General features: G+C 55.8%; 1 protein-coding gene across 23 annotated transcripts in view; it reads right to left on the minus strand.

The window, feature by feature from the left end:
* Positions 1 to 970: 970 nt before the first annotated feature.
* Tnk2 (tyrosine kinase non receptor 2) overlaps positions 971 to 12549 on the minus strand; it is a 46853-nt gene continuing 35274 nt past the window's right edge. For 6 of the 23 annotated variants that reach the window (XM_048346816.1, XM_048346809.1, XM_048346823.1 and 3 more), the window contains 7 exons: positions 8067 to 8261; positions 5935 to 6026; positions 5287 to 5331; positions 3252 to 4600; positions 3064 to 3159; positions 2801 to 2928; positions 971 to 1740 (listed from right to left, as the gene is read on the minus strand). In XM_048346816.1, the coding sequence (XP_048202773.1) occupies positions 1734 to 1740; positions 2801 to 2928; positions 3064 to 3159; positions 3252 to 4600; positions 5287 to 5331; positions 5935 to 6026; positions 8067 to 8261 (1912 nt within the window). In that variant the 3' untranslated portion in view covers positions 971 to 1733. Of the gene's footprint in view, positions 1741 to 2796; positions 2929 to 3063; positions 3160 to 3251; positions 4601 to 5286; positions 5332 to 5934; positions 6027 to 8066; positions 8262 to 12549 lie in introns of those variants that run through there. The other 17 variants (XM_048346810.1, XM_048346829.1, XM_048346813.1 and 14 more) reach the window with 9 other exon arrangements.

Below are 12549 nucleotides of genomic sequence, written 5' to 3' on the forward strand. Positions count from 1 at the left end.
GTTCGGCTCCAAAAGCAATTTTTAAAAAACCGATTAAAAAAAACCCAAAAACCTAATAACCTCACTTTTTAAAATGGGCTTTACTAATAGGCAATTGATAGGAAATACAGAGAGCTCATCTATTCACTGTGACAGGAAAGGAAAATATGCCAAGTTTAAACTCTAGAATGTCATTTTCTACCAGTCTGGTGAAGATCATAAAGTTCCCTACCCCATGTCTGGCTCTCCCACACTCTTGGCGTGACAACTTACCTTGTCTGCTGAGGCCCGGTCAGCAGCACCCACCATTACCCCACGCACCCTTTGACCCGGGAAGCCCACTGCCAGCAGCTCATCCTTCAGACTTGCCAGGGGGAACCGGCCTGTGGCCACGGCTCATTACAGCAAGGGTTGTAATTGCAAAGGACGAGAAACAAACAAAACATCCCCTCATCAGAAGTCTGGGTAAGAGAATTTCAGCAACCCAGGCATCCATGTAACCCTGAACAAGAACACAAGAATAGGGGAGGGGGTGTCTCTCCCAGTATGACTGCAGAGTTCCTCAAAACATTGCAAGTTAAAAAAAAAAAACAGCAACCAAAAAACAAGGAAGGCTGAAGCAGCCTCTGGGGAGGGAAGTGCGCAGCTGGGGTGGGGCACACACTCAATTCTGAGTTTTGAACCATGTGAGTACATTATTCAGAAGAACAGAATTAGAACGTTTCCACACATCGAAGCCCTCCTTGTTATGAAGGCTTCTGGCTGCTGCACTGTCCTGCCTCACGGAAGTCAGCGGAGCAAGACCACAGATCTCATGTCCGCCAGTGACTAGGCCAAGGCAGCCCTGAGAAGCCCAGGGGTGCCCGGCTTGCACTTCTGCCTGCTGCCCACAGGAGGCGTTACAGGACCTGCCCTGGGCAGGCCTTAGTGGCTTGGGCACTTCAGGACCTCAAGCAGCTGACCCACAGGCAAAGAAGCAGACAGGCAGGAGTAAGTTACATAAAATAGAAACTAACTTTATTTCTCTGGAAGAAGCAGATATCCATAGCAGGGGCGACTCTGGCAATGGGCTGGTGGGAAAACATGGAATGGCACAAGAGTTGGGGGGTCTAACAGGAAGCGCTGGTGTGTCCCTTCCAGGGCAGCTGCCTCCTTGGTCTCCTTCCAACCCTAGGGCCCTGGGCCCTGGTCCCTGCCAGAAAACAGTCTGGCACCCACTCTCTGCTTCCCGAGCCACTTCAGGCTATTTCCAGGAGCAAGATCAAGAACAGCCAAGCCCCCTAACACGTCCATGGCAAGGCTACATGTCACCACAACTGCCTGCCGTAAGTGCCATAGGAAAGGGCCCAGCCCTGAGGAGGGCCCACTGGGTGCTGGCCCACCATTCTGGGTGGCCCACACCATCTCCTGGTCCAGGTCAAGCCTGGCTCCTGCTCAGTCTGACACCCCTGGGCGGCCGGGGGGCCACTCCAGCTACAGCCCAGCCACGGTGACCTGGCTCTCAGTCTGCTTCCCGGGGCTCTCCCCACTCGCTGGCTGGGACACTGAGGGTGGAACCGGGTGTGCGGGGATGGCGCTGGGGAGTGAGACGGGCAAGGTGGGGCACCAGCCCCCTGCTGCCATGGCCTCCCTGTCTACTGGGAGCAGTGGGCAGCAGCAGGCCCTCCAGGTCCGAGTGGGAGCGTCTCCCCACCCATGTCGCAAGGACAGGCTCCAGTGATTCCTTCAGGACAGACCTTTGCTCTGCACACACCTCAGCGCCTGCAAGACAGAGAAGAGCCGAAAGTCCACCCACCCTGCTTAACCAGGCTATGGAACGTCCACCGTGGTGGGGGCGCCGCCGTTGAGGCCCTGTGCAAATGGGATGGAAACGAGTTCCCAGAAATGATTTCAGAACTTCCTGCGGAGTGGTAAGGTATCGTGGAATGTCCTTTTTCTTTTCTTTATTTTCATACACGGAAATGAAGGGTAGAGCACCAGTGTGTATTCCAGGGATGATGAAGCTTAAGCTTCTCCAGACTCATGTCTGGGAGCAATATGTGACACTCAACGACTGTCCCATAGGTGCTGTGTGACATCCGCTTCATTGTGACACTACAGATGAGCAGGGCCCTGCGCTAGGTCACATATACACTGTATATACACACTGGCAGTCTGAACTCAGGGTCTCATGCTTGGTGCGCAGGCAAGCAGGTGCTCTACCATTTGAGCCATGCCCCCAGCCTGTTTTTGCTTTAGTTATTTTGCAGCTGGGCTTGGCCTCAAGCCAAGGCCTTCCTATTTAAAGCTTCACAATTAGGATCACAGGCAAGCACCACCATGCCCACACAGCCTATGGACTGAGAGGAGATCTCAATAACATTTTGCCTGGGCTGGCCTTGATCCTCCAGACGCCACACTACCCAAGCAGCCAAGATCACGAGCATTAGCTTTGGGCTCTACATAGTTTGTTTTATAATAGAAAGCTTTATAGGAAAGAAGTGATGGGTTTTTAGGGAGGTAGACAATACTTTTAGCAGACATTCGCAATTTAATTCTGCCTTTAGATAGAAAAGGGTGAGGAGTGTTTGGTAAGCTATCAGGCCTGCAGTGTGGTTCCACGAGCACCATGCGGAGCTGGAGAAAGCAGCCCTGCCCACCGGGAGCCCCAGTCCCCTCTTACTTGTTAGCACGTTAGAAAACCAAGTGACTAAAAAGGGCTAAATGAATTTAATTTGGAGCAACTCTCTTCCGCCCGTGTCTCCCTGGCCACACGCATGCTGGGCTTTCCTACGGTGTCATTGCTAGGGATGCCCCTCCTGGGAGAGTAGGGTTCACTCACTTGTGGTGGGCAGGGCCACAGGAACCCAGAAGGTGGCAGCCGGCTTGCTCCAGGTTCCAGTCAAACATTTCCAGCACTTTGTGGCACTCCACCCGTGGCCGTAGACCTAGCCCAAAGAGCTGCTCCACCTGAGGGGCAGAAGGCGAGGCCATGTGACCCAAGGGCATGGGCCAGGGCGGAAGAGTCAGAGCCAGGGAGTGGGGCTGGGAACACCAGACCAATTCTCAGGGCCCTTGAATGCCAGAGTGGGCAGGAGGTGGTACCTTCAGATACTGGGCAGCCCTCTGCACGCTCCAGCCGTGGCTCTGCAAGGCCGCCTGGCACTCCTCTGTGGTCACCCCATGCACCATGGCCTGCAGCTGGGCACACCCACCCATCAGCACCACTTGGGCCCATTCCTCTGGGTCCCTGGGGCCCCTGCCCCTTACCTCGAGGCAGGCCTGGCACTCACCATCTGGACCTTGTCTGCTGGCCGTCCAGCCTCTGGGCCATCCCCAGGGCAGCCTCTCTGTGGCAGCCGAGCAGTGGCCCTCAGGGCTGGTGGGCGTGCCCCCAGGTTGCTGTTGTTGGCGGAGAAGTTGGCCTTTGGGTCTGGGGCAGCCTGGGGCATTGGCCGCACGGTGGCGGTGGGGGCAGCAGGGGCTGGGGTGCTGGGTGGGGGTAGCAGCAAGGGTACAGGCAGGGCAGCTGGTTCTTCAGGGCTCTGGGCCTCCCGCAGAAAACGCTGGTAGCGCTCCAGGTAGGGAGGACGCTCGGGCAGAAGATAGTAGTGGGTGCTGCTGACTTTCTTGCCATCTCGGACAATGGGCAAGATGCAGGGGCCAGCGCGCGGGCCGGGAGCCTGGATCACCTGGGGTGTGGCATACTTGGGGTCTGAGGCAAAGCTCTGCGTGGTGGGCATTGTCTTCCCAGGTGAGCTGGAGAGGCGGAATGGCAGTGGGGAGCTGCCAGGTGGCACTAGGGGACTGGGGGTCCTGGAGCCTTGGGGGGACAGGGGCTCCCGGGGAGGTACCCGGGGAGGAGAGGCAGGCCCAGGCCACCGACCCATCTCTTCCTCCCCCACGGGGGCTGGAGAGAGCTCCACACGTGGGCGTGTGGGCCGAGGGGGGATGGGCACCCGGGGGGGCACCTGTGGCTTGTCATCAGTCCCCGGGCTGGGTGATGGGGCCAGGGAGCCAGTGGGGACCTGCAGCTGTCGCATACACTCCTGCTGCAGAGCCTGGAAAATCTCCGCGGTCTGGGCTGAGTCGGGTGGCTTGCCCCCACCCTGGGGCGGGAGGAACAGGTTGTCCTCCAGGGCTGGGGGTAGCGGTGCCTGCTCAGGCACAAAGGCGTAATTGGTCTCACCCTGGCTGGGCCCATTAGGGAGCCCCGCGCCCACCAGGGTGCTATTGATGGAGCAGACTTCAAAGTCATCCTCATCTTGGGCCACGTCATCATAAGCAGGAGGTGGAGGCAGAGGGCGCGCATCCCAATCCACCACAGGTGTGGGGTGCAGGGGTCGCGGTAATACGCGCGTGGGGCTCTGAGGTGGTGTCTTATCCAGCAGGGAGCAGGCATCCATGGCCAGCTGTGCCAGGGAGGGTGCGCAGGGCCGTGGAACCGGAACCACAGGCTCCTCACCGAAGTCGATGAGTGTCACCTCGCCCCCGCCCCCTCGCCCTGCCTTGGTGCCGGACACACGGGCAGAGGGCTTTGCCAGCCACAGCCCTCGGGGCAGGCCAGTCTTGCGCAGGCCCAGCCTCTTGAAGTCACTGGACAGCAGGTCTTGGTCTTCACTCACAGGGTCATAGGTGGGTTCTGTGATGAAAAAGGAGGCCCCACGAGGGAAGTAGCGTGAGGCAGCAATGGGGGACCAAGCGAAGCAGGGTGTGGGAAAGGAAGTAAATAACCCCCTCTAACCCTCCACTACCAAAGCCCCACAGGTCAGCCTGAAGCTGCCAAAACGCTCAGGGCACAGCTGACCCCAGTTAAACCAGAGGACAGAACCTACTAAAGGCCCCAAGTCCTCAGAGGAGGCTGCAGCCTCCATCTCCCACTCCTGCCTGTCTCTGAAGCTCCTTCCATCAGCACGAGACCCCAACCCTTGCTCCTGGACCGTTTAGTAAGCTCACTCCACCTCCGTTGTGGCCCACCATTAGTGCAGGCATGGGAGACAGGAGTGATCCTCAGGGAGAACTGAACTACTGACCAACCACAGCCTCTGCAGGCCCGAAGGGGTGTGAGGCAGGGCCAGGCCCCAGCACATCAAGGTCCAGGCGGGCACTAGGGCCATCCACCTGCTCTAGAAGCCCGGGCTTCTGAGGAGGGAGCGGGAAGGCAAGCATGCTGGGCAAGGTCAGTAGCAAAAGCTCACAGCACACACTCGCTTCCCCTCCCACCCAGTCAGACAGCGGGGGGCTCTGTACCTTCCAGGAGGAGAGGAGAATATAGAGGAGAGAGAGGGCAGGAGCGGGGGCCAAAGCGTCCTGAGCAACCCCACTTACTCTGAGTGAAGATGGCAGGCTGAGGTGGGCGAGGTGGAGGTTCCCCTGCAGGAAAGGCCATGCGAACAGGAGGGGAGGAGAGTAAGAGAACAAGATAGAGGACAAGGGAGGGAGACAGAGCCAGACAGACAGCAGTTTGGAGAGAAGGAGAGAGAGAGAAAGAGAGAAAGAGGGAGAGAGAGGTGAATAGGAGTGAGCAAATGTAAAACTCCGACTGCAAATGAGAGGCAATGGGGCGGCAGGACGGGGACAACTGTGTTCCAGAATGAGAGGCGCAGGATCTCAGAGGTGGCTGGGGCTCCTGGCTGGGATACAGCCTGTGGGGTGGTTTGGCTCAGGGGAGAAGAGCAGGATGAGGGGGAAGTGAGGGAAGCCAGGATCTGAGCGTGATGGTGAGGAAGGAGGGAGGAGGAAGCTGAGGTGGATGGGGACAATGCAGGACCAACCCGAGGATGCCCTCCTCGGCGGATACAGCTGCCTCTGCTCCCACCCCAGGCCCAGCTGGAGCCAAAGACACAGCTGTCCCACCTGCTGCGCCGACCTAGCTGTCCCCAGAGCAGCACAGCAGGCGCAGGGTAGCCCAAGAAGGCACTGCCCCATCCTGGTAGCCAATGAACCAGAGACATGGAAGGGTGGGAGCACTCTTACTTTTCACTCTTCCGAGATGCTGGGTGGCTCGGGAGGTGCTCAGCTCCACACTCAGCAGGTCAGGAGGGTCCATAGGGTTTCCCAGATAAAGCCTGTCGGGACAGAGCCAAGTCAGAGGGTGGAACAGGGCAGGGGAGAAACGTATAGCAGAAACACTCAGCCCACCCCCGCCCCCCGGGGGGAGGTAGAAAAGGAAATCCTGAGCACGTGCAGGGGACCAGACCAGGCTCTGACTCCCTAGCTATGAGATCTGATTCCTCTGTGCTTCTCTGAACAGTAACCAGGCTATCGCAAGCAAGTGCAAGGAAAGGACATCTGACCCCAAGCTGAAAAGCCTAGGACTTGAGGGCGTCTCCAACTACACCCAACAAGCACAAAGCTTATCCCCAGCAACCCCTTTAACACTCAACCCATGTGAGGCACCCATTTGCTTGCCCACTCTCCTCAGCCCTGCAGACCCTGCTAGGAAGCCTCCAGGCTCTTGGCCCCTAGCAGGCTACGCAGGAGGCACCCTCTGCTGAACTGCAGGAGGTGAAGATAAGCTGGGCCGCCTGCCCTGCTCCCCACTCACTCTAGCCCCTGTGCCAACTGTTAGTATCTGGGGCTTAGTCATTGAAGCTGATTAAAGCCCGGAAGAATGGGGCTGGGCTGGCCACAGCATGCCAGGAGTAGGGCAGAGGGTGCCAGCCTCCTGGAGGGGCCTGCATTCTCTTGCTCCAGCTCTCACAGGCCCTCACCTGGTCTGTGGGAGGCAAGGGACCCAGGCTAAATCTTCCAACAGCCTGGCGTTTTGGTGTATGGGGCACAGAAGGTAGGGATCTGGCAGGAGAGCTCTCCAGGGGCTTCCTTAGGGCAGGTGGGGCACCTAGAAATACCCTCCAGTGACCTTACCCTTCACTTGAAACAGACTGTGAACCCCTCCCAAGCACAGTGAACTCTGCTGAGGAACTTGGGAGTAGTGGAGGACCATACCACTTGTGCATCCTCCACATGGGCTCCCCAATCCCACAAGCTCACATCTGTGGGACTCCGGGACCACCAGCTGAAGCCTTCCTACTGAGATGCAAGTCATTTTCCCAGCATGCCAGGAGCAGTGAAGGCTGGAGCCCCGATGGCGTTTAAGCAGAGAATAAGAGTCTACCTTGGAACCTCATGACCCGTCATCTCTCCTACAGTGAAAAGCTACGGCCCAGAGCCCCTCTGCCCCATGCTGTGGCAGGGGAAGCACAGGGAGGACAGTCCAGACTTTGCTATTCTAACAGCGGCCTGGCCTTGACAGCCAGCTCTCAGTTTAGGATCTGCTCACTGGCACCTACACCTCTGCCCCACTCTGCCTCCACATCCTATTCTAGCATGTGGGCGTCTGGAACAGAAAAATGCTAAGAAAAATGAACACATGCAGAGCCAGAGAAATGTGGTGAGGGCAAAAGGGAGAGAAGATGCAGCAAGTGACTCTGCTTATTCATGCCTCGTACTCCCACAGATCTAATCCGAGCAAAGCATCACCACAATCTGCCGCTCCTCTCTGCAGAGCCTGCCTGCAGTGCAGGCTTCCCAGCATTATTAACCCAGCGCGGCCCCCAGTGTCACACCAGAGTACTGAGCGAGGCAGATGATCACAGTGAAAAGAATGGGGTGATAGCACAGAAAAACCCGTGTGGCGCTTTTGTGGATCACAGGGCTTGAACCCAGGGCCTGAGTGCTATCCCTGCTCAAAGGTAGCACTCTACCACTTTAAGCCACAGCTCCACTTCCAGTTTTCTGGTGGCTAATTGAAGGCAATAATCTCATGGGCTTTCCTGCCCAGACTGGCTTCAAACTGCAATCCTCAGATCTCTGCCTCCTAAGTAGCTAGGATTGCAGGCATGAGCCATCAAGGCCTGGCTTGAGCAGCACTTTCTAACTCAAGTACACCGAGAACTTTAACCTACTCAGTGGATACACTGGTCCAGGCCCATTTTACAGACTAGGTTCTAGGGTTCCAGAACTTCCTAGGAGTGAGGCCAGGATCGGGGAGTGGGGAGATGAAAAGTGGGTTCCAGGGCTGGAGGTAGAGACAGAGATGAGGAGCGGCAGGAACTTGTGTGTGGCTCTGGAAGGGTTCAGTTAGGTCAGTGCCTCTGCATACTCACTCATCAATCCTGTCGGGGAAGCCCCAGCAGTGGCGGGGGTCGCTGTCACCATGTCCCGTGTGGATAAAGCTGTTCTGTAGGGGCTGGCTGATGTCGTGGGCTGACAGGCCCGCCACAGAGGTCACCACATTGCGAGGGAAGGGCCCCACACACAGTGTCCGTGTGTTCTGCCCACGCCACCAATAGTTCTCAGCTCTACTCGACAGAGAGAACATAATAAACACCAGGTCTAGGAGGGGCCCTGGGAGTGAGACCCTTCTCAGACCACGATCTCCTTAACCTGGTCCTCATGGCAGAAGAGAGGTATGGAGGGTAAGGTCTCCAGCAGTCAGGATCCTCCAATCCCCATCAGTACCTCCATGAGACCTTGCCACTCCCTGAACGGGGCCTGGCTGTTTGCTCACAAGCCTTATCCTAAGCTCCCCAGGTGGGTCAGACAACTTTCCCTGTAGCTTACAAATAAGGAAACACGTCCCAACAAGTGACATGTCTTGTCAGAAGGATCACAGCAGACTCAGGGTTCTAACTAGTCATTACCTCTGCAGAATCAGCACCCTTCTCTCAACACCATCTTGCCTCCCCTCCCTCCTTCCTCCCCTGGCAGGCCTGGAGCTGGGCCTCTTCTGGCCACCAGATTTACTCTTCAACCAGGTTCTAGGAGTAGTAAGGAATGCAGGAGATAAAGGAAGCACCATGGGCTTTAGTGCTAGGCTTGGGGCCAAACCTTCCCGTTTCAGTCCAGTCCTCCACGTGGACCTTTAAGTGTGTGGAGGCACCTCCCAATGCTCCACAGAGCAGGACTGCAGAACCGCAGCCATTGCCACTGTGCCATCTCAGGACCACCATAAGGAGTGCAGAAGGGAATTCAGAGTTCCTAGTGAGTCTTGACTGTGGATCTTTCAACCCTGTACTCTGACTACAGACAAAAACCCTTTGCTGACACAATCTAACTTATGATCTAGGCCCAGGCAGTAAGCAAAGACCAGAGCAGATAGGAAGGACAGAACTGTCTTCTGGATACTCCACATGCCTCACTTAGAGTTCTGACAGGCTATAAGAAGGCTCCTGCACCTGCTTTACCTGACAGTGTGGGCAGTGTGGGCTAAGGCATACATGGCGACAGTCTCATGCTGCTATGCATGTGTGGCGCCAAGCTGCCTGCCCTCAACATCGCCTCCTCTTCCTCCCCCCCCCCTTTTTTTTTTTTGGCCAGTCCTGGGCCTTGGACTCAGGGCCTGAGCACTGTCCCTGGTTTCCTTTTACTCAAGGCTAGCACTCTGCCACTTGAGCCACAGCGCTACTTCTGGCCGCTTTCTGTATATGTGGTGCTGGGGAATCGAACCCAGGGCCTCATGTATACGAGGCAAGCTCTCTTGCCACTAGGCCATATCCCCAGCCCTCTTCCTCACTTTTATCTGTACCAGAGCCAGAACCATACAGAAGAGCCTCCTCCAAAATGCAGCCAGTCAGAGCGCCTGGCGGGGACAGAGGACAAGGTCACATCTGAGCCACTAGATCTACCATCTCAGAAGGTGTTAAGGCCTAGCTGGGGTAGCGGACTATCTCAGAGACCAACAGTGAAACCCCATGAGTGCAGCAGCCCCTGGGGTCATGAGGGACAGGACAGGGTTCCCATAGTTGCCTCTTGGTAAACAGGCCCAGCCCACCACCAGACACAGAAACCCTGTCATTACTCCCTGCCTTCAGGGAGGGAAGGGCAGGGAAGGAAGGAAGAAGAGAGTATAATACCCCAAGACAGGACAAGATCTATCCAAAAATAGCAGAGCTATTCCAAGAAGGAAGAGAAAAAGGTCCTCCCTGCACAGAGCTGTTCATAAAAGCCATGGGGCAGTAATGTCCTCTTGGCACCATGGACCCTGCTGCTGCTCACCTTCAACGCCACGGGCTTCTTGGCGGCTCCCGTCACTCTATGAGTGGTCTGCCCTTTCCTCTTCCCAACCACAGTTCAGTTCCTCACACAAATGCCTCCTTGGGACTACTTCTGAGAGTAAAACATACCTGCCCTTAGAGCAGGTACGTCCCAAGCAGAACACCAGCCACTGGGAGTCCTGAAGATACTTCAAAAACATGTAGCTAGAGCATATAGCCAGCCACACTAAGACAGCAGTCTTCCTGAGCAAGACTCAAGCAGACATTCCAAGATGGCCAACGCTCTGTCTCACTGCCCACATATGCCCCCTAGGCTCAGTGAGACTGAGAAGCCAGCAATCCAGAGGGCCTTCCACAAGCCTGCTCCTGCTCCAGCCATACCGCCTCCTTGCCATGCAACAGCAGGCCATCAGTGACAAAAGACAAGAAGAACAAGGAGGCTCTAGATGAGTAAGAAGAGCGCCTAGAACTTCCAGTAAGAACTTCCTACTTTCTGCTGTTCTTACGACTGCTGGCAAAGGCCCTGGAATAGAGAACAGAAAAGGGTACCTAGGCTTACAATTGCTCCTAAGGCTGTACTTGGTTCCTGCCCTCACTAATGTAATGCAAAAATGGCTGAACAGTGATGCTGAACCTAAACATCTGGCTAAGAACACACAACCCCTACCAAGCCCCATCTCTGTGTCCTAGCTTGAAGGATAGCCCAGATACCTGGTACCTGCCTCTCCAGCTGCAACAGAAAACAGAGGTTCCAAGGCCCAGCAAGTTCAAGAATTTGTAAAGGGATTTAAAACTCTGCCCGCCCCCATACCACTTCTACAAAAACAACAACAAAAACCCCACAAAAAGGCAGCTCGCCCCACCTCCGTACAAATAAGGCCCTTTAGGAAAGACTAATTGTCATTTGTCCCCCTGAATGTGGACAGGGCATCCTCAGCTTAGCTCATAAATAGCCAGATGCCTTTTCTCTACCCCTTGCCTGGTTCTCTGAGCAGTACTGGGCCTACAGAGCCAGTCAGAGCTGGGGACAAGTGGCTGCCCAGGCTGTAGTCTAGGAAACATACCAAAGACCCCTTCAGCATGAAGGAACAACCAAGAAACGAGCACAGATAAGGAGAAAAGCCAAGAGCCAGAGAAAGATACCCCCAAGGACAAACTCAGACCCAAACACTCAAGAATAGAGTCCTATCACCCGGAGACATGGAGACAGACTGAGCCAAACAAACAGAGCTATCTGGGGACTGAGAAGGCAGAGGAAAGCACTGGTACCACCGACACACAGGCCCACTCCTGAAGCCTTACCGGCTGTTGTGGCCTCCTTCCCCTTACCTCCCACCTTCTGAGCAGCTCCAGGGACAGAGGACAGACGAGGTGGAGGAGGAGCCCTGTGAGCCAAACCATTGGCAGCAACGGCCAGTGGCAGAAGCAGCAGCTGGGGCCAACCAGCGCCTATGGCGGAAGGGCGGGACAGGGTACACCCACGACTGCCTCCCAGGAAGAACTATTCCCCTGGCACCTTCTGGAGCCTGCTTTGCTCCTAGTGACCCAGGATGCCAGAGACAAAGAAGCTCCTGAGACACCTCTAAGGAACGCAGGCTCCCTTGAGAGCAGGAGAGGGGGGCTGGTAAGGACCTAAGGCTACAGGAGCACAAGTGAGCTGGTTAGGTCTGAGGCACCCTGGCTCAGAAGGCAGGAATGGCTACAGGCTCAGACTTCTGGCTTAAGGATCTGCTGGGTACCTGCAGAGGAGCTGCTATCCTTAACCTGCCTTTATCCAGACTGTTCCCCAGAGATCTGCACCGTGGCTCCAGCCCCTTTCGTAGCCCCTCCAATACAAACCTACACAGGCTATTCTTTCTTTTCCCCAGGTCCCTTCTACTAGTTCTTATGTTCTTCAACCACCACCGACTTCCCAAGCATACTCATCCTCTGCAACCTGCTAGAATGCCACTCCTGTCCCTTTCTCATTAGGCCCAAATGCAAGGAAGCCCTTGTCTGGGATATACCAGCAAGTGTCATAGTAGGTGCTGGCGAGTTGTACCCACTCAGCTTCCAGGGCCTATTCAACCAATGATTCAGAGGCTAGCCCCACTCACCAGCATCCAGGGGGGCACAACACATAACTCAATATCCTCACAGACATCACAGCCTGGTTCTGAGTCAGAGGAGGGGAGGTACAGGGAATTCCCTCTGCCTCACTTTTCTTCCTGGTGGTAACACTTACCCCTTGCCCCAAAGGCATCTCCAGTTATCCTGCCCCAACCAGTTCCTCTAACTCCCTGGGCACTGGAGGTAGGAAGTAGAGCCAGCAGAGGGGAGGGCTTAAGGCAGGTACTATGAGTGTATTGCAGGAAGGTGACTTCGGAGGCGCTGCTTTGAGCTAAGACATGCATTTCCAATCAAGTCAGAACGACAGAAGTCCTTACCAGGAGGGACTGGGAAGAAAGGATGATAGTGAGCAGCCTACAAAAGATGAGGCTCAAGACTCGAAGCCCTGGGAGATGGGTGTAAGGCTCAGCAGGAAACATGGAACTCTGACAAGATGGACCTGAGCAGGCAGGCTGCTTTGGGGTTCTCAAAGGTACCCAAAAGG

Source organism: Perognathus longimembris, chromosome 5 (genome assembly GCF_023159225.1).
Source record: "Perognathus longimembris pacificus isolate PPM17 chromosome 5, ASM2315922v1, whole genome shotgun sequence".
In the NCBI taxonomy this organism is placed as follows: Eukaryota; Metazoa; Chordata; class Mammalia; order Rodentia; family Heteromyidae; genus Perognathus; species Perognathus longimembris.